This window comes from Tripterygium wilfordii, chromosome 8 (genome assembly GCF_013401445.1).
Source record: "Tripterygium wilfordii isolate XIE 37 chromosome 8, ASM1340144v1, whole genome shotgun sequence".
Taxonomy (NCBI): Eukaryota; Viridiplantae; Streptophyta; class Magnoliopsida; order Celastrales; family Celastraceae; genus Tripterygium; species Tripterygium wilfordii.
The window spans coordinates 2,904,637-2,924,458 of record NC_052239.1 but is presented as its reverse complement, the minus strand read 5'-3'; the positions used below and the strand labels follow the sequence as shown (position 1 = coordinate 2,924,458).

General features: G+C 37.8%; 4 protein-coding genes across 6 annotated transcripts; 3 read left to right on the top strand and 1 right to left on the bottom strand.

The window, feature by feature from the left end:
* Positions 1-297: 297 nt before the first annotated feature.
* LOC120004521 (pyruvate dehydrogenase E1 component subunit alpha-3, chloroplastic) lies at positions 298-3,488 on the top strand. Its single transcript, XM_038853887.1, has 3 exons — positions 298-738; positions 1,182-1,962; positions 2,942-3,488. Exons 1-3 carry the CDS (start codon positions 493-495, stop codon positions 3,217-3,219), a joined length of 1,305 nt encoding a protein of 434 aa, XP_038709815.1. The 5' UTR covers positions 298-492; the 3' UTR covers positions 3,220-3,488.
* A 1,380-nt stretch (positions 3,489-4,868) lies between these two features.
* On the top strand, positions 4,869-10,051 carry LOC120004450 (two-component response regulator-like APRR3). Of its 2 annotated transcripts, XM_038853800.1 has the most exons (9): positions 4,869-5,017; positions 5,138-5,356; positions 6,209-6,370; positions 6,472-6,602; positions 6,745-6,852; positions 7,306-7,423; positions 7,551-7,950; positions 8,376-9,135; positions 9,560-10,051. In XM_038853800.1, exons 2-9 carry the CDS (start codon positions 5,149-5,151, stop codon positions 9,650-9,652), a joined length of 1,980 nt encoding a protein of 659 aa, XP_038709728.1. In that variant the 5' UTR covers positions 4,869-5,017; positions 5,138-5,148; the 3' UTR covers positions 9,653-10,051. The 2 variants fall into 2 exon arrangements, with proteins under 2 accessions (XP_038709728.1, XP_038709727.1); XM_038853799.1 differs by having other exon boundaries at positions 4,879-5,356.
* Positions 10,052-11,098: 1,047 nt separating this feature from the next.
* On the top strand, positions 11,099-12,115 carry LOC120004635 (NDR1/HIN1-like protein 12). Its single transcript, XM_038854009.1, has one exon. The coding sequence runs from the start codon at positions 11,235-11,237 to the stop codon at positions 12,006-12,008; it is 774 nt and encodes a 257-aa protein (XP_038709937.1). The 5' UTR covers positions 11,099-11,234; the 3' UTR covers positions 12,009-12,115.
* Positions 12,116-15,288: 3,173 nt separating this feature from the next.
* Positions 15,289-19,663, bottom strand: LOC120004360 (caffeic acid 3-O-methyltransferase-like). Of its 2 annotated transcripts, XM_038853695.1 has the most exons (6): positions 19,525-19,663; positions 19,219-19,265; positions 17,063-17,458; positions 16,641-16,951; positions 16,465-16,529; positions 15,289-15,817 (listed from the first exon to the last, which is right to left on the bottom strand). In XM_038853695.1, exons 2-6 carry the CDS (start codon positions 19,230-19,232, stop codon positions 15,521-15,523), a joined length of 1,083 nt encoding a protein of 360 aa, XP_038709623.1. In that variant the 5' UTR covers positions 19,233-19,265; positions 19,525-19,663; the 3' UTR covers positions 15,289-15,520. The 2 variants fall into 2 exon arrangements, with proteins under 2 accessions (XP_038709623.1, XP_038709624.1); XM_038853696.1 differs by lacking the exons at positions 19,219-19,265; positions 19,525-19,663 and adding an exon at positions 17,746-17,882 and having other exon boundaries at positions 15,521-15,817.
* Positions 19,664-19,822: the final 159 nt, after the last annotated feature.

Genomic DNA, 19,822 nt, shown 5'->3' with positions numbered 1-19,822 from the left:
GTAAATCGGATACAATTTATAAGTTTAGACTTGGACCGAGTTTTAAATCGAACAATTTTTTTTTTATTTGGACCTAAATTTTGTACATATAATTTATGTCCAAACTTGATTTAATATGGATCGAACATATTCGATCTTCTGGACCAGATAAGTTTTGCCATCTCTAACCACCATTGAGACATTGATTCGGACGTTGACACGGTTGTTTAAAATTTAGTTTCTTTGTTTACATGAAACTTGTCACACCGGCCTTTAATAGCTGTTGAGAATTTGGTGGCTTGTATAAAGACAAAGTGATCAACAATCTAACAAGAGGCGATTTTTGCCAAGCTCACTTCCCTCGTGTTCTCCGTCGCTTCTCTCTTTCTTATACGTCTCCCCATCTTTCCCTCACTTTCCCACTCCACCCCCCACCGTTTCTCTCGTTTTCTCGTCTCCCAAACAGATTTCTTTTGGGACTGAAGGAGTTGGTGGATTACAATTTCTTCAAAAATGTCATCTGCTCTCAAGTTCGCGCAGCCACTCCCCGTCAACACTACCGTCCCCAGATCTCGTCATGAGAATAAACCTCTCTTTGATCCTCTTAGAGGTGCATCATCTTTCCTCGGATCTACACGCAAACTTTCCTTGATTTCCGTCAGAAAATCGAATAAGGCCAATGTTGGCCAACGTCAATCCGCCGTGGTTGCTGTATCTGAAGTTGTCAAGGAGAAGAAGCCCAAATCGAGTTCCAATCTGGTAATATTCTTACTCCATTGGTTCAATTTCAGTATCCGCAGTCGATGTCAGCTTGCTATTTCAATGTTTCTTTTCGTTTGGTTGCCGAGGAAACTAGGAATTAATGAGGAGAGGAAATACTGGATTTTTTTTATAGTATTATCAACAATCAGGAGCCTTTACTATGGACTAGATTTAAATCTGGGCAAACATTTGATTCATTTGAAATGAGTTTTAATATGTTGCAACCAGAAGAACAATAGTGAATATGTTGCACTGGTTTAACCCTTTAAAATACAGCTTTATTTGTAGTCTTATGTGTTATCTGTTATTAAGTTTGGGAAGAGGTGTTTTTACTCACTAATAACCTTTGGTGCTAATGGAAGAATCTTTCCCTGAAAGCATCCTCTTAAGATATGGACAGAGGTTTTAACGTTGCTGCTTTTGCGCAATTTCCTATTCAGTTGATTACGAAAGCAGAAGGCTTGGAGCTCTATGAAGATATGATTTTGGGAAGATCCTTTGAGGATATGTGTGCACAGATGTATTACAAGGGCAAAATGTTTGGTTTTGTTCACCTCTATAATGGCCAAGAGGCTGTATCAACTGGGTTTATCAAGCTTTTGAAGAAAGAAGATTGTGTGGTGAGCACATACCGTGATCATGTGCATGCATTGAGTAAGGGAGTCCCTGCTCGTGCTGTGATGAGCGAACTCTTTGGCAAAGCCACGGGGTGCTGCCGAGGCCAAGGTGGGTCAATGCACATGTTTTCGAAAGAGCACAATCTGCTTGGTGGGTTTGCCTTCATTGGTGAAGGAATTCCAGTGGCAACTGGTGCAGCCTTTACCTCTAAATATCGGAGGGAGGTGTTGAAGGAGGCTGATTGTGATCATGTGACATTGGCATTCTTTGGAGATGGAACCTGTAACAATGGGCAGTTCTTTGAGTGTTTGAACATGGCAGCACTGTGGAAATTGCCAATTGTCTTTGTTGTAGAGAACAATTTGTGGGCAATAGGGATGTCTCACGAGAGGGCAACCTCAGATCCCCAGATTTATAAGAAGGGACCAGCATTTGGGATGCCTGGTGTTCATGTTGATGGAATGGATGTTTTGAAAGTGAGGGAGGTTGCCAGTGAAGCAATTACAAGGGCTAGGAGAGGAGAAGGGCCGACTTTGGTGGAATGTGAGACCTATAGATTTAGGGGACACTCACTGGCTGATCCTGATGAGCTTCGTAACCCTGGTGAGCTTTGATTATTTTATGTTTATGTGGAGATAATTTAGTCGATGCATTTTGATAACTGATCTTACTCATCTTCTATTTTATCCATAGAGTTCCAAATCCCTAAATGCTTAGGCATTATTTTTTCGATTACAAAGTACCACTGCTAGTTTTTAGCATTTAGTTCGATGGTATTAGTTTTTTCCTTTTTATTATTAAAAAAAAATGTTTTGGTATCGTTAAAATCAGGTGGCATGTTATTTATGGTCATTAAGTATAAATTTTTTGTGCATTTTTTTAAAGTCTGTCAGTATGGTGGAAAGTATTTCCTGCAATTGCTATAATTGCTTAATTATTTTGACATTGATGTGATGTCATTCTTAATTGTTTACTTTTCTTTCATTCCCCCCTCCCAATTCTTTTAGAGTTGCATGGGAAATGTTTGATCAAGTTGTCCCATTTTATTCTTAATCTTTCTTTACAAAAATCGTTAATAAAGCAGAAGGAGAGGAGAGAAAATGATGAAGTGTTAGTTACATTTTCTCTGGTAGAATGTGCATTTACTTTGGAATTTTGTCATTAGCATCAAAGGACTGTTTGTCTTTAAAAGACTCTTATTTGAAATCATTCTCTGAAATGCAACTGTGAGTTTTCATTACCCATTTTGCTTCCATGGTCTGGGGCCATGGGTTCCCATTTTTTTGAACTTTGCCATCCAATACGGGAATTCATCTCTTGGAGTTGGAGGGTCCCCTCTTGTTTGTTACATAAACAGGAAGAGATGCCCTATGACAAGACTGACTTCCCTCTAACTAGGCATTTAAAATTTTATACCCTCTCTTTGTATATTTGTCTTTTTGACTAGTAAGCCTACTGGTGCAATAGGGAGAATTAATCAAGAAATTCTGAGGACAGCGTGAATTTTATTTTGTTTTGTAGCTTACCATTCTATGCATTTATGAATGTGATGCCAGCTTACGTTTCTGGTTCTTTTTGGCAGCCGAGAAGGCTCACTATGCTGCTAGAGATCCCATCACAGCTTTGAAGAAGTACATCATTGAGAACAGTTTGGCCAGTGAAGCCGAGTTAAAGGCCATTGAGAAGAAGATAGATGAGGAGGTTGAGGAGGCCGTAGAGTTTGCAGATGCAAGCCCTGTTCCACATCGCAGCCAACTTCTTGAGAATGTGTTCGCAGATCCTAAAGGCTTTGGAATTGGACCAGATGGGCGGTACAGATGTGAGGATCCCAAATTCACAGAAGGCACAGCTCATGTCTAACTTCCCAGAGGTTGGACATTCATCGACCTACTTTTTTCTCGCCTTTAGTTCATTGTTTATGGTTCTATATCTTGTTGTTCCTAGCTAATTACTCGTCCTCTTATTTTAAATGTTGGCTATGTAAGCAGGGTGTGCTGATTAGGTTGGTTTTTATTTAAATTTTGGTTTTCTTTGATATTTCCGCTAGTGCATTCTTACCCTTGCATGAATTATGCTTGAAAGCTTGCATCTACACATATTTCATTTATTTATGAATCAGTTTTGCAGCCTCCAATTATTGGATTTACATATTAGTTGATGCAAATATTCAGGGGATAATTATTGGGAAACATTAGCCGATACTGTATTATAAAATCGTAATCTTCTTGACTATAATTGCCTTGTTTGGGAGATGGGTTGGGAGGGATAGGGTTGGAATAGTTTGTTTTTAACTAAACAAGTCTCCGTGGTGCTTCAAAGATTGAGCTAAATAAGTCCCTGGAGCTAATAGGACTTGAGCTAATTTCTGGCCCTTAAATGCATGCTTTTTTTTTTTAAGAAAAATTTATCAATATGATGTAACAGGCAAGTGGATATGACCAATAAGATTATGATACGTGGCATCATTTTAATATTTGATTTTTAATAATTTTATTCTGAAATTTCGTTATATCTATTTGAAAATGTCATTTTAACTTTTTCAGGTCAATTAAGCCCATGAATTCTGGACAAATGGGTCAAAAGCCCTTTTTCTTTATCTTCTACTTTTTCTACTTTTGTTTTTTTTTTTTTATAATTTTTTTTTGTGTTCATGTATTTTAGCTTTGATTTAAGTGACATGGATTTTACACATAATTTATTTTTTCAAATCAAAATCATGTCACATGTTATGTCAAAGGTTCAATACCATTGAGAAGTTTTAGGTTCAATTCCAATGAGAAACAAACTTCTCAATAGTATTTAAAAAAATAAAAAACATAAGAAGCTAACGGAGACCAAACTTCAAAACATAGGGTCTTGTTTAGTTTGAAATAGAGGCTTGTTTAGCCCGAAACAAAATAGAAGCGGTACATGAGTCATTTAAACATTTCAATTGGACCTAATAACACACAAGCACAAGCGAACATGTGCTCTAGTTGTAGATGTGTAATTTAGATATTACAAGTTTGATTATTAAAGATAATCCCTCCACGACCCCACATGTTAGGCGAGAATTTGGTGCAGGGGGTGGTTTAATTTTTTTTTACCTAATCGCATACAAGAAACTATGCAGCATCCTTCATAAATCAGAAGTCTCAAATTAAAAATATGATGGGTCCCGGTGTCAGTAAACGAACGTACACTAAACAACTCAGAGAAATGGACGTCCAGGGAAAAAAAGACATGAGCCTTACTATAAGCCACAAACACTGGATTATTCGAACTATTCACGTGTCACACTCCTCTCCATGATATCCAGCTGTCGTCTTTATCTCCGACGTGGCAATCCTCTTAAAAATATCCTCCTAGCTCTTCCCAAGAATCTTCAACACGTGTCTCCCACAGATTTGACAAAATCTCCACCACTGAATCCTCAAAGAAAATAAGAAAAGTGGCCTATCTTGCGCCACCTCAGCCTGACCAACCAGAGGCCAATGGAGGCCGTCCTTTTGATATTCATCCCCTTAGAGAGAGAAAGGATAAAAGAAAAAAAAAGTCTTCTCTGAAGATATTTTCGCGTTTTTCTTGGTCCACAGCCAAAGTTAGATATCGCCCCTTCTCTCTCTAAGTTGATTCGCCAGAATATCAGATATTTTCTTTGTGCATAGCTAACGATGAGGTTAATCTCACTCTACCACAATCTCTATTGCTAATACTGTTCTCGTTCTTTATAGCGACACCGCTTGTAAGAAAATTAGGGTTTCAGTTTCGTTTTGGTATTCTGTGTTGTGGAGAACAGAGAGTTTGATAATGGCTGAGGCTGTGGTGAGGAGTGAAGAGGCCGTGGATATGGAGATGGATTTGGAGCTGGAGAAAATGAAGAAAATGGAGGAGGAGAAGAGAGGTTCATCTAAGGTGGTTAAGCTTCCTGGAATGGTACTTAGAGTTCTGCTTGTTGAGGCTGATGATTCCACGCGCCATATTATATCGGCTCTTCTTCGGAAATGCGACTACAGAGGTTAGTTCTGTTACTCTGTAGCTTTTAGAAAACAACGGTTGTGACGGCCTGGAAATTATTATGTTTGTGATTCAAATTTTCTTGTTTTATGAGCGACGAAAGCATTGTTCCTTTGAGTCTTTGACAAGAATTGATTGGCAAAATTTTGATGATTGATTTTGTAAGAAAATGATGTTTTTTTTGGTGGATTTTATTCTTTGAAGTTTGAATAAATCAACTATGAGGGGGTGCATGGATCAGAAGCAAGAAATGATGATTGGAGAATGAACCTTCTTATTCTGGAAAAACGCTTTGTTATTCTATCTGGAGGATTTAGTGGTCAATTTGACTGTATTAGGTCAGCGATTGTTGCAATCGCAAATACTTCTTATGCCGCTATGCAAGCAAAACAACGAGAAGTTGTTCAAAAATGTTCATTTTTGTTATTTGAAGAGAGTGCTTATTGTTTCGATTTTTATTTCTGTTGTTCCTGATGAGAAAAATAAAATTTCCCTGTGCCTTTTCGCGTCCTCCATATTGTTTCAAGAAATTCAAAATCTTATATGTGACTGAGTGAAATTTGGTAGGACAGTCATTCTGGCCCTGGATAAGTTACCTCTGCTGTTTGGCAGAAACCTTTGTGTCTTATGTGAAGTTCTGTCTGCAAGTGTGGTCATACATTTAGTTGTTTCTGTTGTCTGGAAGGCTTTTTGTCTGTGATTTCAGTTGGCTGTTTCTAAGTTCTGAGCTATTAATTGTATATTTAACCTTTCATCATTTATTCAAGTTTCTTCCAACTTATGAAATTTGATTTTGTTATACCTTCTATGGTTTGGGAGACCTGATTAATCAGTACTGTGTTTTTTCATGCAGTATCTGCGGTTCCAGATGGGTTAATGGCATGGGAGACATTGAGAGGTGGACCACATAACATAGACCTTATATTAACTGAAGTGGAGTTGCCATCAATCTCAGGATTTGCACTTTTAACATTAGTCATGGAGCATGAAATTTGCAAAAATATCCCAGTCATAAGTAAGTTAGTTTGCATAAATGTTATTACCCTTCTTTATCATCTTAATATCGGATTGGATATGAAGTTAAACATGTTTGAATTTCCACTTATTATCTTGCAGTGATGTCTTCTAATGACTCAATTAGCATGGTATTGAAGTGCATGTTAAAAGGTGCAGCCGACTTTCTCATCAAGCCTGTTAGGAGGAACGAGTTGAGAAACCTTTGGCAACATGTTTGGAGAAGGCAAACTGTATGTTCCATCATTTTACTTCATCTCACGCAATATCTGTTGACTCTTCTCTTCTCAGCTGATGAGCACACTACTCAAATAAACTTCTTTGATAAAATATTTAATCAGCTAACTCCTGGACATGTTCCTCCCTGTTGCACAGCCTAAAGTTGAAGCCTCTTCTGAGAATAATGTGGCAAGCAGTCTTTCAAGTGATTATGCAGAATCTACTTACAAAGATAAGGAATGTGGGAAACAGAGTTTTTCCGAAGTATGGCTTTTCTTTTCCTTTTGTTTTCCCCAATATTAATTCTTGAATGCTCTAAAAACTTGGTTCTACGAAATTAACTTGAGCATATATGCCACCAAGGTGCTAAGGTTTTAGGCAAATTGATAATTCTGGAAATTTTGTGCAGATTGATTCCACTGATTTAAGCGATATAAGCCTAATTTAAATGTAATTCAGACCAACAAATGGCAGTTTGATCAAATAATTCCTTCATTACTTGCATTCCATTAATTGAGCTTCTGCTCTTTAATTTCTTCATTTTGCCATCAATTGTCGATTCTGCATGAAAAACAAATAGTTTTGCAAGTTAGGTATCATGTATCCATGGTATAATGCATATGTCATAGCCGTTTGAGTGTTAGGAAAATTTGTATGTTCATTACGATATAATAACTAGTTTAACGTGAAGACTAAGTGTGTATGAAATTTATTCAGGGTCTTTCAGAGAGGAATGTTACAAGTGCTTCAAATTTAAGCAACACAAACAAAGAAAAGCGTGGAGAGTGTGCTGAAGTAGATGAAGAATCAGTTGCACCTACTCCTGAAACAAAAGGTATGTGATAGTGCCTCATCCTTCCCATCATACATTTTCTTCCCCTTTTGTGAGTAAGTGAAAAGAAGCTTTCTCCTCTTAACATAAATAAAGGGGGCCGGGCTTATGATATCACTGTTTATTGCAGAAAGAAAAAATAAATTGGGATTAGAGATTGGATATCAAGATGAAACTCATAGCGTAACAGCATCGCGACTCGATGAAGCCCATGGCAGTCTGAAAGCAGAGATTCAGGCTATAGATGTTGAACTGGAAGGCCATAGAGGAAATTTGAATATCCATAGTGAGGTCAATTGCTGCAATGATGATGTAGTTGAAACTTCCCGTGGAGTCATTGACTTGATTGGTACATTTGACGATCGCATGAAGTGCAATTATGAACAATTCAATAATGATGATGGCATAAATGGTAGTGAAACAGCCCCATACTTGGAACTTTCTTTGAGAAGATCTTGTCCCACCAGCTCAAAGGAGGGCCCCAGTGAAAGGCATATACTGAATCATTCGGTTGCCTCTGCCTTTTCACGGTAAAATTATTGTATCCTTTCCTTCATTTACTTCATTGCTGAACATGATTTACAGAAGCATATACAAATCTTAGCTGCTGCATGGTTTGTTTTCTGGAGCTTCAAATAGGAAGCAAAAACAAAACAAAATGCATTTTCCACTGCTGCTATTTTCGGTTTTACCAACTTGAACTTTTGTTGATCTCTGACTTAATTAGTATTTAGTAGTGGTCTTCAGAGAGCTATATTATACTATCTGTATGACTAAACGTGACTAGCTGACCGAGGATAAATTATTTGATTCTTTAAGGTCATTAAAAAAATTTTGAATTACAATGGGAGGCACATTTCTATTCCATTGCATAAACTGAAGGGTATACCCATGTTTTTGTGATTTTTTTTCCTTCTTTAATTGAATTTCTCACCATCATATTTTCACTTTAAAGGTATAATCATGGTAAGGCATGGAAACCTCTTTTTCCAGCATCAACTACTATTTGTAATGGGCTGAGGGAGGGTGCAAAGCTATGCCATGAACTGTTGTCCAATGAACAGCCTGACATTACCAGAGGCGATTCCCAACAGCATGGTGCAATTTCTACTTGCAGTCGGGAGAACATAACTGCCCAGGTTGTAGGTGGGCAAACAGAACAAGCATTTCCGATTTCTGTCCCCGTCGCAAGATATGACATTTGCGCAGGAAATAATCATGTTCTTACGCACATGTGCCATAAACAATCAGGATTGCCTTCTGTTTGGACTCCGAAGGTGTCCTGTCAGCAAGAACAGTCTCGCGTTCCTACTAGTACCTCTGTTTCAGTTCACAACTCTGAACAAGTTTGTCACCGATCTAATGAAACTACCAATACTTCTTCTGACCAAGATATGCATGAACAGAACAAAATGGACACCATGGAAGGGCCTGGATTTGGCTCTTCTGCTGCTGGTCAAAGTGCTACTAGTAGTTTGTGCAATGGTTTCATGGATCATGACAATGACGGTGCATATGGAAGCAGTTTCAACAAAAGTGAACGAAAGTCCAATTTGCCTGTCATAGATGACAGAGGAAGGGCTCCTGAGAGCTTGGATAGCAGCAGGATCATCCATGACAGATTTTTAGGGATGGATTCTAATCGCCTTAGCCAAAGGGAAGCAGCTTTAATGAAGTTTCGACTGAAGAGGAAGGAAAGATGCTATGAGAAAAAGGTATAGTTGTAACTGTCACTATATTTCTTACTGTGCCTTGAATTTGGAATGATCATTGCAGAATTTGATACTCTGATGTCTAACTAAACATGGTGTCATGTTTGAAACACTAAACACGGTCTTGGGTTACTCCACTGGCCATGTCACTGCCAGCGTTGGCAGTTTCATTCATATTAGTTGATCTGATATTTATGGCATATTTTAAGTTCCATTATTACTGTAGCTCTTGCCGCTAGTAGACTAATCTAAAAGTCTTGCTATGTACTTAGCTATAATTTCAGCTTTAGGACATTCACGGATCACTTAAACATAGATTCAGAGACAAATCATGCCTTCTGTTTGGAGCTGTGAGAATAGTACTACTTGCTGCTCAACATAAATGCATCACTTCATTTAAATGATATTTGATTTTTTTTTTGTGCAGGTTCGTTATCAAAGCCGGAAAAGGCTTGCAGAGCAGCGTCCCCGTGTAAAAGGACAGTTTGTTCGTCAAGTGCAAAATGACACCGAGCAATAGTTGATGCTGATGGCTGCCCGTGATATTCAGTAGTGCCAACATACTTGTTGCTCTCGAGTGCGTCAACGTCAAACTCTTAAAAAGAATATGAGAGCAATGTGGAAGATTTTTGCTAGCTTCTTTTTAGTGCTGGTATGGATTAGACTTCTATTTGCAGCTAATTAAGAGTATCACTGTAATTATAACCACAGTCGTCTGGAAGTTTTTACCACTTAGGCTTGTTTTCTGTTCTCATCAGATTATTAATTGTTACTGGTTAGGGGCATCTCTATTTGTATATAACTATGATGCTGTTGATAGGGAATTAGGGATTATATTATTGATTCTTCACTGATGTTCCTGTAACGATTGTTTACTAGCATGTGTATATTTCCATAACATTTACATGGCTCTTGTGTTCTGCTGCTCTATATTTGAGTGTGTGGAGTTTACAGTAGACCAAAATATCCAGATGCGATTCCTGTGACTAAAACTAAATGACTGTTAAAAGACAGTTTCCTTGAAACAGGGGTTGCCACCACTATATCTCAGCGATTCTGCAAGATATTGCGTCTGCCATCCTTCATTGTAAGGGTACATTCTGCAAGATGTATTGTGACGTCTGGTATGAATTATTTGCTTCTCGGGACCAATGCATGGGAAGCCGCCGGATCTGACTCTGCATTTGACTCAATGAGGACAAGCCATGTAGAGAAGGGGGGTCTGACTGCACGTTGATCGGCTCGAGTGTAATTAGAGAGTGATCTTCATTTTTGAGTTTGGTTCCGGTCATGAATCTAACGGTGTTTTGAAGTGAACTCTGGATAGTGCATTTCGTCATAAGCCAACGAGCCTTTTCATTGTGTATTCTCTCTCCTTTTTTCTTAACTCTTGTTTTATTTTTACTTCTCGTTGCATCACACACACATAAAATAGTTCTCTTATCTGGATATCCGCAAGTTATATTAACTTACGCACCTCAATCTCACCGTTGATTTGAAACATGTAGGACTCAAAACAGTGGACTCCACTTGTCATTTCACTTATCCACACTATGGGTGTCCGCGGTAGGTTTCGGTCAATTTTTTAACATAAATTTAACTGAATAATCGGTCGGTTATTGACGGTTTGGTTGGTTTTTTCAGTTATTCGATCAGTCCTCACTAACATATATTTAACAATAATTGACCAATCGATTCATTTGACATTCGGATTGACACAGTTTTTTTGGACAACCCAAATTCACACCTTCAAAACGTTATGCGTATTTTGAGTTCGAATAGAAGAATTCATATATATTAACTCAACATTAAAAAATTTAAAAGAGAAAGATGCCAACTTATTTGACATATTAACGAGCATGTTTGCTGCCGTTTATTTTGAAACTTATAAATTAGCTTATAAACTAGCTTATAAGCTCTAAAACGATTGTCATTCTCTTTCTTTCACTCACTTTTCTCCAATTGCCCTACTTATTCGTCTCTCCTCCATCTTCTCTTCTCTCTTTAGCTCACCACCATCACCATCTCCACCACCACCAACAAACCCTTCTTCTCCTCTCAAGTCCCACCATATAAAACCTTAATTATATCTCCTCAACTCCATGGCAGAAGAGCATCATCAACCACCACCAGAAGAACAACACGATCATCGACCACCAGAAGAACAACACGATCATCCACCACCAGAACAACACGATCATCAACTACCAGAAGAACACCATCATCAACAACCAGAAGAAAACCCTAATCTCGTCTCATCCACAACGACCCATGAAAAACACTTCGACCATAAAGGCAGAGCCAACCCACTCCGTGCTCTCTGTGCCCTCCTTTCTATCTTCATTCTCCTAGCCGGCCTAACCGCCCTAACCGTCTGGCTCGTCTACCGCCCACAAAAGCCCCATTTCACCGTGGTGGCCGCCGCAGTCTACGACCTCAACGTCACCTCCCCTCCCTTCATCTCCACCTCCATGCAGTTCACCCTTGTCACAAGAAACCCCAACAAAAGAGTCTCCATATACTATGACAAGCTCACATCCTACGTTTCTTACAAAAACCAGATGATTACACAGCCAGTCCTTCTCCCTCCCCTGTTTCACAACAAGAAAAGCACGGTGGCGCTTTCCCCTGTGATGGGTGGGCCAGGGGTGCCTGTCTCTTCCCACGTGTTGAATGGGTTGACAATGGATGAGGCTAATGGGGTTGTGGGTTTGAGAGTTGTGATTCAGGGGAAGCTGAGATGGAAAGCTGGGGCTATAAAGACTGGGAGGTATGGGGTTTATGTCAAATGTGATGTTTGGGTTGGATTGAAAAGGGGGTTTGTGGGGGGTCAAGTTCCTCTGCTGGGCACACCACTGTGTACTGTTGACATTTGATGGATTGAATCATCAATCATGTCAAGTGTAAGGTGATGCTGTGAAGCTTTTAATTTTATTAAATTAGTGTAGTTTTTTTTTTTCTTCTCCTGTGAGCTTTGTGCTTCTTCTTCTTCTTCTCATCATGATTCCTTTGTATTTCTGAATTTGTTAATTTGTTACTGTTCAGTACTCGGTGTATGAATAATAATATTGAAGAAACACGTGGTTCTGCATGCAAGTGATTTGATGTGTCTCTGCCATATAAAAGTTGTTGGCGAACCTATAGTTTTGGCATTTTCTTCCTCTCTTAAGTCTTAACAGTAGATTAAAGCATGACTAATCTGTGAATTGATAGGCTTTGGACTCTTCTTTGCAGAGAAAATAATGTATTTGAATCCTTCTCCCTACCCATCTACAGTAGTTGTAGTTGCAGATGATGCAGTCGGAAACTAACGATTACGGCTAAATCAACGTTTAAATCAAACTGGAATCCGTGTCTAGTGGAAACCCTCTCGAACTTTTGATTACTTTCTTCAAAGCAACAAAAGTTATCAGTCTTGGGTGGTGTTGATTGTTGAAGGCCTGTGATGAGGACCTAGTAAGGTGGCTTAAGAATGCTTATAATCGAGCTCGAAGAAAGAAGACGAAGAAGAAACGTGATCAGGTTAGACGTGAAGGAATGGGCTTGGAAGCCATGCAAGCCAGTGTGCATGAAGGGAAGTTGTTCAATGAAGTAACACGGAGGAGCAAACGAAAGAGGATTTCAAGGAAGTTGTCAACGTTAATGCATCCTCTAATTTAGGACTCTAAGAGTGTGTTTGGATGGAGGGATTTGGAGGGAAGGGAAATAAAGTTCCCTTCCAATTCCCTTGTTTGGATAGTTTATTAAAAATTAAGGGGAACGATTCGAGGGGATTTGGGAGGAAGATTTCATTAAATTTTTGTCAAAAATCTCTCTCCAAAATGAAGTCATTTGGAGGGAAGAGATTATTAATTAAGTTATTTATAAGTTAAATATATATTTACCATTGTACATAATATTTTAACATAAAAATAAGGATAAATTAGTAAATTAAACAAATTTTTTTTTCCTAATTTTTTTTATCTATCCAAACATGGGAGAGGGAAAAATAGTCCCCCTTCCCCTCCCTTCCCCCAAATCCCTCAATTCAAACACAGTAAACTTTCTTTTATATGAATAGTATTTATTTTCAATTAAATCTAGCCGGCCTATTAATTAGGAGGATTTTAAGGGAAGTGTCCTTTATCTTTTAGTATTTCGAATTGAGTAGGATTCAGTTACAATGTTTAAGACTATATATATATATATATAAGTCGGCTTGTAACAAAGTAGGGTTATCAATCAAATTAAACAAAAAACGAGACTTGTTCTAAAATGAGAGTTTTTTTGTCAACCTAATCTCATTCTTAAAGTAGGGTTATCAATCAAATTAAACAAAAAAGAGACTTGTTCTAAAATCGAGAGTTTTTCTATCAACCTAATCTCGTTCTAAATTCTGCTAAGATCAAGGTTCTCATCAAGCCTGCAATCACGTTGAAATCAGTCTCTCAACTAAATTTCGTGCAATTATGAGATCATAACTTTTCGATTCTCTTAGTCGGTTTGATTGTAATGTAATTAACTTGAAACACTAGTCCTTCATCTGTAGACTGACGGATTAAGTCTTGTTTAAGGTTTTTGTAAAAGTCTCACATCTAAGGATGTGGACACTCATGCCTTATTTATAAGGCCAAGCCCACCTCTTACCACCAACAAGGCCTTTTCCTAGGCTTGAGTGAGTTGGGCCTAGCCCACCTGCTTGGGCCTAAGGAGAAACAAAGCCGTGCGGGCCCGATGTATCCACGGGAACCGGACAACCCAAAGCGGACAATATTGTTAGTGTGTATGGAGGTGTGGATTTACAACAGTTTTGATAAACTATCCAGTTGTGATTAAAGTTATACCCAAATGAGTCTTTTCCAAAGTAACACCTTTCGCTTTTGCGAATAGAAATTAAACCTCATTAAAGAGCACTCTTTTTTGGTGATTCAAGGGGTACCTTGCTTGGGACTGCATTTGTATAGTGTGTGCTTCGCTTAGAAAGTTGGGCAAAGTATTTCCACCGACGAACTTTTGGTGGGACATATATAATAATATAAGGTTCTCTCTAACACCTATATATATATATATATATATATATTGCACTATTATATGATAGTTTGATAAAACTTTATGTTATTGTACATTAATTGTTTCGCAAGTCCCAATGGAAGTGATGCTCCATAAGCGAATCAGTTTCATGCGCAGATTAACTATATATGCACCAATTTTATGCATTTGTTTTTGAATAATAAATGTGACAGGTCCTACAACAAATGTACTTTTGTTATAGTTTATTATAGCCACCTCCATTTTTGTTGTTGTTTATTACAATCATTGGATTTTGAGTATCTAAAGTTGATGTACATGTGAGAATTCCCTCTCTCTATATATATATATATATATATATATATATATATATATATACACCCTTGTAAGCTTGTAAATCAATCTTCAGGAGAACCTGCATTAAAATGACGACTACACCATATCTTGGAGGGAAAATGCGAGCCAAACAAAACGGGCCAGGTTGAGCTAAGGATTTGGGTCAAAACCCAAATGAACTATGGTAGATTGGATTTTACGAATCTCATGCTGATATCAGCCCATGGAGTTTTCTTAGCTTCAGTTCGGCCCAATCTTAAGTGCTCTCAAAACAAATTTCAATTTGGTGGTGGAGAAAAAAATATATATTTATAAATCTATGGCTTTTGACTTTAACCATTCTTTTTTATTTAAATGTCTAAATTTGAATTTTTCTTAAGATTAAGTGATTCTTCATCAGACAAATAACTTCCGTTTGACAAAATTTATTTGCTGTCAAAATATATAACTTTTAAACTGTGAAAACATAAATTAATTTATAAGATGTGAAATAAGTTGTCAAGTGTTTGACATAACTTATAACTGATAAAACTTATAGATGTCAAGCATTTGGTAAAGCTTATAAACTGACACTCTCTTATTCTTATAATATAATTTAAATATCAATAAATACATGAAATTATGAGTGTTCAAAAAAATCGCCAAAACCGAATCGATTAGTCGTTTTTTTTATCAACAAAACCGACTGCTTGGTTAGTTTAATTTATGTTAAAATAAAAGGACCATGAACACCCCTACATAAAATGACTAATACATTTAAAAATCATAAATGCATAAGGAAATCATCTAGGCTCTCTGCCTCATAAGGAAAAGTTTATCGACAATTTTATCTCGCACTTGAACCATTGGTTCTATCATCATCCAAATCATCTTCTCCAACATCAAAAAATAAAAGACACATATAAAGATATAACTTTCTGAAGCAATTATATCACGCAGCATTGCATGTCGATGATGACCCTTGAACAACACCATCTTTATTTGTCCCCGTGACGCTCACACCATTACGAAGGAAATCACAAATGATAAGTAGTAACTCATCGATCTATTTGTAGAACTCCATAACCCAAAGATTACAGACAAAGCATTCATATCTAATGCCACTAAATCCTGCAGCAGTGGCCATAGCTAAGTATTCCTGGCGTGTTCGTTCCTTCCCTCCTGGGTTCTGAGTCATCATCATCACATCAGATTGGCAGGTGGATTTTGTGGATGCACTTGCGTCAGGCTCCACCGGAAGAACTGATTCTACAACAATTACCTTTCCGTCACTTGGCAAGGCTTTGTAACAGTTCTTCAGCAACGTCAAGCAATGATCATCACTCCAGTCATGAAGTATCCACTGCAACATGTTTACCATGGTTGTTAAATCTGGTCAATAATATTCTAAGGAAAAAACCATGATCCTTACGTATTTTTTCATTAAAGAAGTCTTATTTAATTCAAAAATAAAATAGTAAGAGGGTTTAATGTTTACCAATAAAAATAGGAGGGTGCAAAGTTTACCTAAGATTTAGTATGAGGGTTTAAAGTTCACCGGTAAAAGTAGGAGGAGTAAAGTTCACGTGAGATATAGTATATGACTTATAAGGGCAAAAAGATATTTTTCATCCCTCAATTATGGGATGAGTTTCATTTTCGTCCCTAAACTATTAGAAAGTATCATTTTCGTTCTTCAAGTGAGATTGGGGTCAGGAAATGCTTGCGTGGCACGCCGAAGAAATCTGATATGATGAACAATAAGATGTCACGTTGGATTTTTCCGTCGTCAGATTTATTCGAGGGACAAACGGGGTATTTTCTCATAGTTGGAGATGAAAAAAAGAGAGAAAAAAAAAATTAAGGGACGAAAATGAAATCCGACCAATAATTAAGGGATGAAAAGTAACATTTTGTTGGCTTATAAGTGTTTTATGCCAAGGAAAAAGTGGAACTGCTCAATGGTTTAAACTGTCAAGTCAATTTAATAAGTGATGGACAGATTTATACCTTCATAAATATTGCATCTCCGTTGGGAACACTTTCAAACATATCTCCTCCAACATGTTCCACACCTGCCATATAAGAAGCCAATTTTCTTTCTTAATAATGTCCCAACACAAATGAGCTCCAACTAGCATGAATCATATATAAAATCAATTTATGACCATTGATCATACTCATACCTGGGTAGAACGGGGCATCTTGAATAACATGAGGCAAGTCGAAGTTGACACCCTTGATGTGTGGATATGTACAGGTGATAGCTTGAAGAGAGACTCCAAAGCCTCCACCGACATCGACTAACTGCCGGAGATGCTCAAAACCTTTGTACGACTTGAGGATCTCCTTAATAACAATATTAGTGTGATTGAACATTCCTTTGTTGAAAACTAGATTGAATCTAGGATCCATTTTTGGGTACTCAAAAGCATGCATTCCATGAACCTTGTTGAATGGAATTCCACCTTCAAGAATTGCATCCTTGAGCTTTGACCTGCATAATTAATCCATCATTGAACTACCAGTATAACTTTCTGGCTAACAAAGATTCAAAAAAAAAAGAAAAGAAAAAGAAACAGGAAATCTGAATCTGTAAGAGACAAACCAGCTCTTGAAGAAGACCTCATCGAGAGCCAAGGCCAACGGCGCTCCTAATGATACACCATCTTGGTTAGGCACAAAATACTTAGCCATTGAAGTCAGACTGTAGAGCCTTTTCATATCAACCACAGAGCAGCCAAGCACGTTGTGGGTAGCGAGGAGCATGAGAATCCTGTCCAGCAGCAAGTGTGCATCTGGGTTTCGTGCAGGCATTTGCGCTACTATCTCTGAAGCAGAGAGTTTGGCATCTGGACCAGCTTTGGCTATGATCTCAAATACCCCAAGCTCAAATGCCGCCTTCATGGCAAGAGGCAGCACCGAGACCATCGTCAGCTGACTAATACATGTGAAGTCATCTTCCAATGTCTTTCCTGATTCAGTATTTGTCAAGGGAGCCATCCTATACAATGTTCAGAGACTGATACTTAGGGGTTACGGTTTAACCTCTCAATCTTTGCAATGAAAAATTAACAATTGATGTGTATTTATGCAGACATGGAAGAGCATCAATAAATGTGAATACAACAACAAAAAAATACCAGATTCATCTATGCTTCATTGCGATTTCCTTGTTTAAATAATAAGGCTCTGCTTCTTGCATGGTTTGCAAGTTGTCAATTTATTTAGGGATAAGTATAAAAAAAAGGTTCCTCTACTTTGAAAACGAGATTGATTAAGCCCTCTTACTTTTTTCGGATCATTCAAGCCCTTATACTTTGAAGAATGGGCTCCGTTAGCCATGCACGTCCCTTCGTGAGGGCCTTGTAGCTGGAGGCAGCAGAGGATGTGGATGGCAGGGAGGATATGGCCAACAGAGATATAAATGCAAATCAAATCAAAATAATTTTCGAGCTCAATCAAGAAATTGAGTTAAGGTTACAATATGCAATTGAAGAAGGGTGTTTTCAATGGTGGAGAAAGTTTGGACACGTGTTATCATTTCATTGGTTAAAGACATGTGTCCGTCAAGTCAGCAAATAAGAATTTATCCGAAAAATCCAACTCAATTATTTAACTGTCACTTCAGTTCCGTTATAACAGAAGTTATATGAGTGGCCACTTTAGTCAATTCTTCAAAGTAGAGGGGGTTGAATGATCCGGAAAAAAATATAAGAGAGCTCAATTGATCCGTTTTACAAAGTAAATGAATTTTTTCGATACGCACCCCATTTATTTATTTATTTCAGAAGCATCTCGCGCGGTCAAGGCTATATAATCATGGGATGAAGCAAACCATATAATAACTTGAGAGATTCTTTTGTTGAATGGTTCAACAAGTGCAGCATGATAATGATCGATTCTTTTATCCCCACTATGCAATGACTTTGCAATAGTTTATGTACACCTGCTAATGGAAGACTTTAGTTATTTTATACCAATCGCCCGCTTGCCAGTTAATAGATGCATAAGCCATGCCTTTTCAATGCTTGTCTGGGAATAGATGCATAGCTTTGCATTTTTCAATTTCCAGATAATGATATTTTAACTCAGTGTTCCATATTTTCTTCTCCTCTACATCTGTGGTTTCCATTAACAATGAGCATCTCTTTGGCATGGGATAGGGGCTCGAATTTTCCTTCAAAAGTATGTTGATGCTTTTAAAATGTGTTATTGAGTATTTTGGTTTATAATATTAGAATATAGTTGAATTTAAAAAAATATTTTAAATCATAAATTTTAAACTCTAAATATATATTAATTTCTAACTCCTAAATTCTAATATATCATTTGAAAAAAAAACAATCATGAGTTAACGTGGTTTTGAAAAAATCAGATTGGTACCACGATGTGGGATCGAGAGCATTGAGCCTCTTGTCACTCTGGAACTCTCCCCATACCATCAAACTTGACATTACAGAGACTTGTGGTCCCGTCCACTCGAACTGTGTGCTACAGTCTCTCCCTCTAAAGGGCTCACATCCTCTGTGAGTCCCACAACTTCAACCATGGACTATTACAATTAATATCGATGTTAAAACCTTAGGGTTTAAGGATATAACTAGCAATCAGCCCGCGCTATGTTGCGGGCCATTGCATTACTATTTTTGCAACCGTTATTAAATGTAACGTGGACGAAATACTATTTGCAATGACCAAATATCTAATTGGAGGAATGATTTGTATATCAATTTAACAAGATTTAAGGATTGAACAACTTACTGTCTGTCTACCATTCATCGCTTCTGCCCCAACCCAGAAGCATAACCCTGCCAAAATAATCATATCCGATGATCTCAAATTTTGCCAAGAAAAAAAGAGAGAAAAAAAAGAAGCAGAAGCAGCCAGAATTATACCTACAACAACAATCAAATCTCATTTCGAAGCCATAAAACAATGTAATAAACAACAGAGAAATCAGAAACTAAACAGACAATTAAGAACATGTGAGTCCAAGAACAGACGCAGAACGGCACAGAATGCCACTGAAGCACAACACTTTGCGATAACAATACACAAATACCATACCTGTAGATGTGTTCTGAGAAAGAAGGCGTTGAAGGGAGAGATCGACATATGACCGTGAGGTATCATTGAGAACATCCCATATTCCCATCTCACAAAGCGGTGAAGAGAGAGCCAAAAAACGTATGAGTCCATAGTTGAGAACCAAAGATGAGAAGCAGGTGAAGGACGCGTGTACGGTGTATCATAATTTTGATCAAACTCGTATACAAAAGACAGCTGTCCAAGAGAAAAATACTCTACCTGTAGAAAACCTAAACTACCCTTAAAAGTTCATTAATCACACCCAGCCGCGTGACTA

Bases quoted from the DNA above. Each gene is read 5' to 3' on its own strand.
- LOC120004521 (XM_038853887.1), top strand. From the start codon at position 493: ATGTCATCTGCTCTCAAGTTCGCGCAGCCACTCCCCGTCAACACTACC. The intron at 739-1,181 runs GTAATATTCTTA...TTTCCTATTCAG, and splicing joins CCAAATCGAGTTCCAATCTG to TTGATTACGAAAGCAGAAGG. The intron at 1,963-2,941 runs GTGAGCTTTGAT...TCTTTTTGGCAG, and splicing joins TGATGAGCTTCGTAACCCTG to CCGAGAAGGCTCACTATGCT.
- LOC120004450 (XM_038853800.1), top strand. From the start codon at position 5,149: ATGGCTGAGGCTGTGGTGAGGAGTGAAGAGGCCGTGGATATGGAGATG. The intron at 6,371-6,471 runs GTAAGTTAGTTT...ATTATCTTGCAG, and splicing joins CAAAAATATCCCAGTCATAA to TGATGTCTTCTAATGACTCA. The intron at 7,951-8,375 runs GTAAAATTATTG...TTCACTTTAAAG, and splicing joins GTTGCCTCTGCCTTTTCACG to GTATAATCATGGTAAGGCAT.
- LOC120004635 (XM_038854009.1), top strand. From the start codon at position 11,235: ATGGCAGAAGAGCATCATCAACCACCACCAGAAGAACAACACGATCAT.
- LOC120004360 (XM_038853695.1), bottom strand. The intron at 16,952-17,062 runs GTTTGTCTCTTA...TTAATTATGCAG, and splicing joins GAGGTCTTCTTCAAGAGCTG to GTCAAAGCTCAAGGATGCAA. The intron at 15,818-16,464 runs GTATAAATCTGT...AACATGTTGCAG, and splicing joins GAGATGCAATATTTATGAAG to TGGATACTTCATGACTGGAG.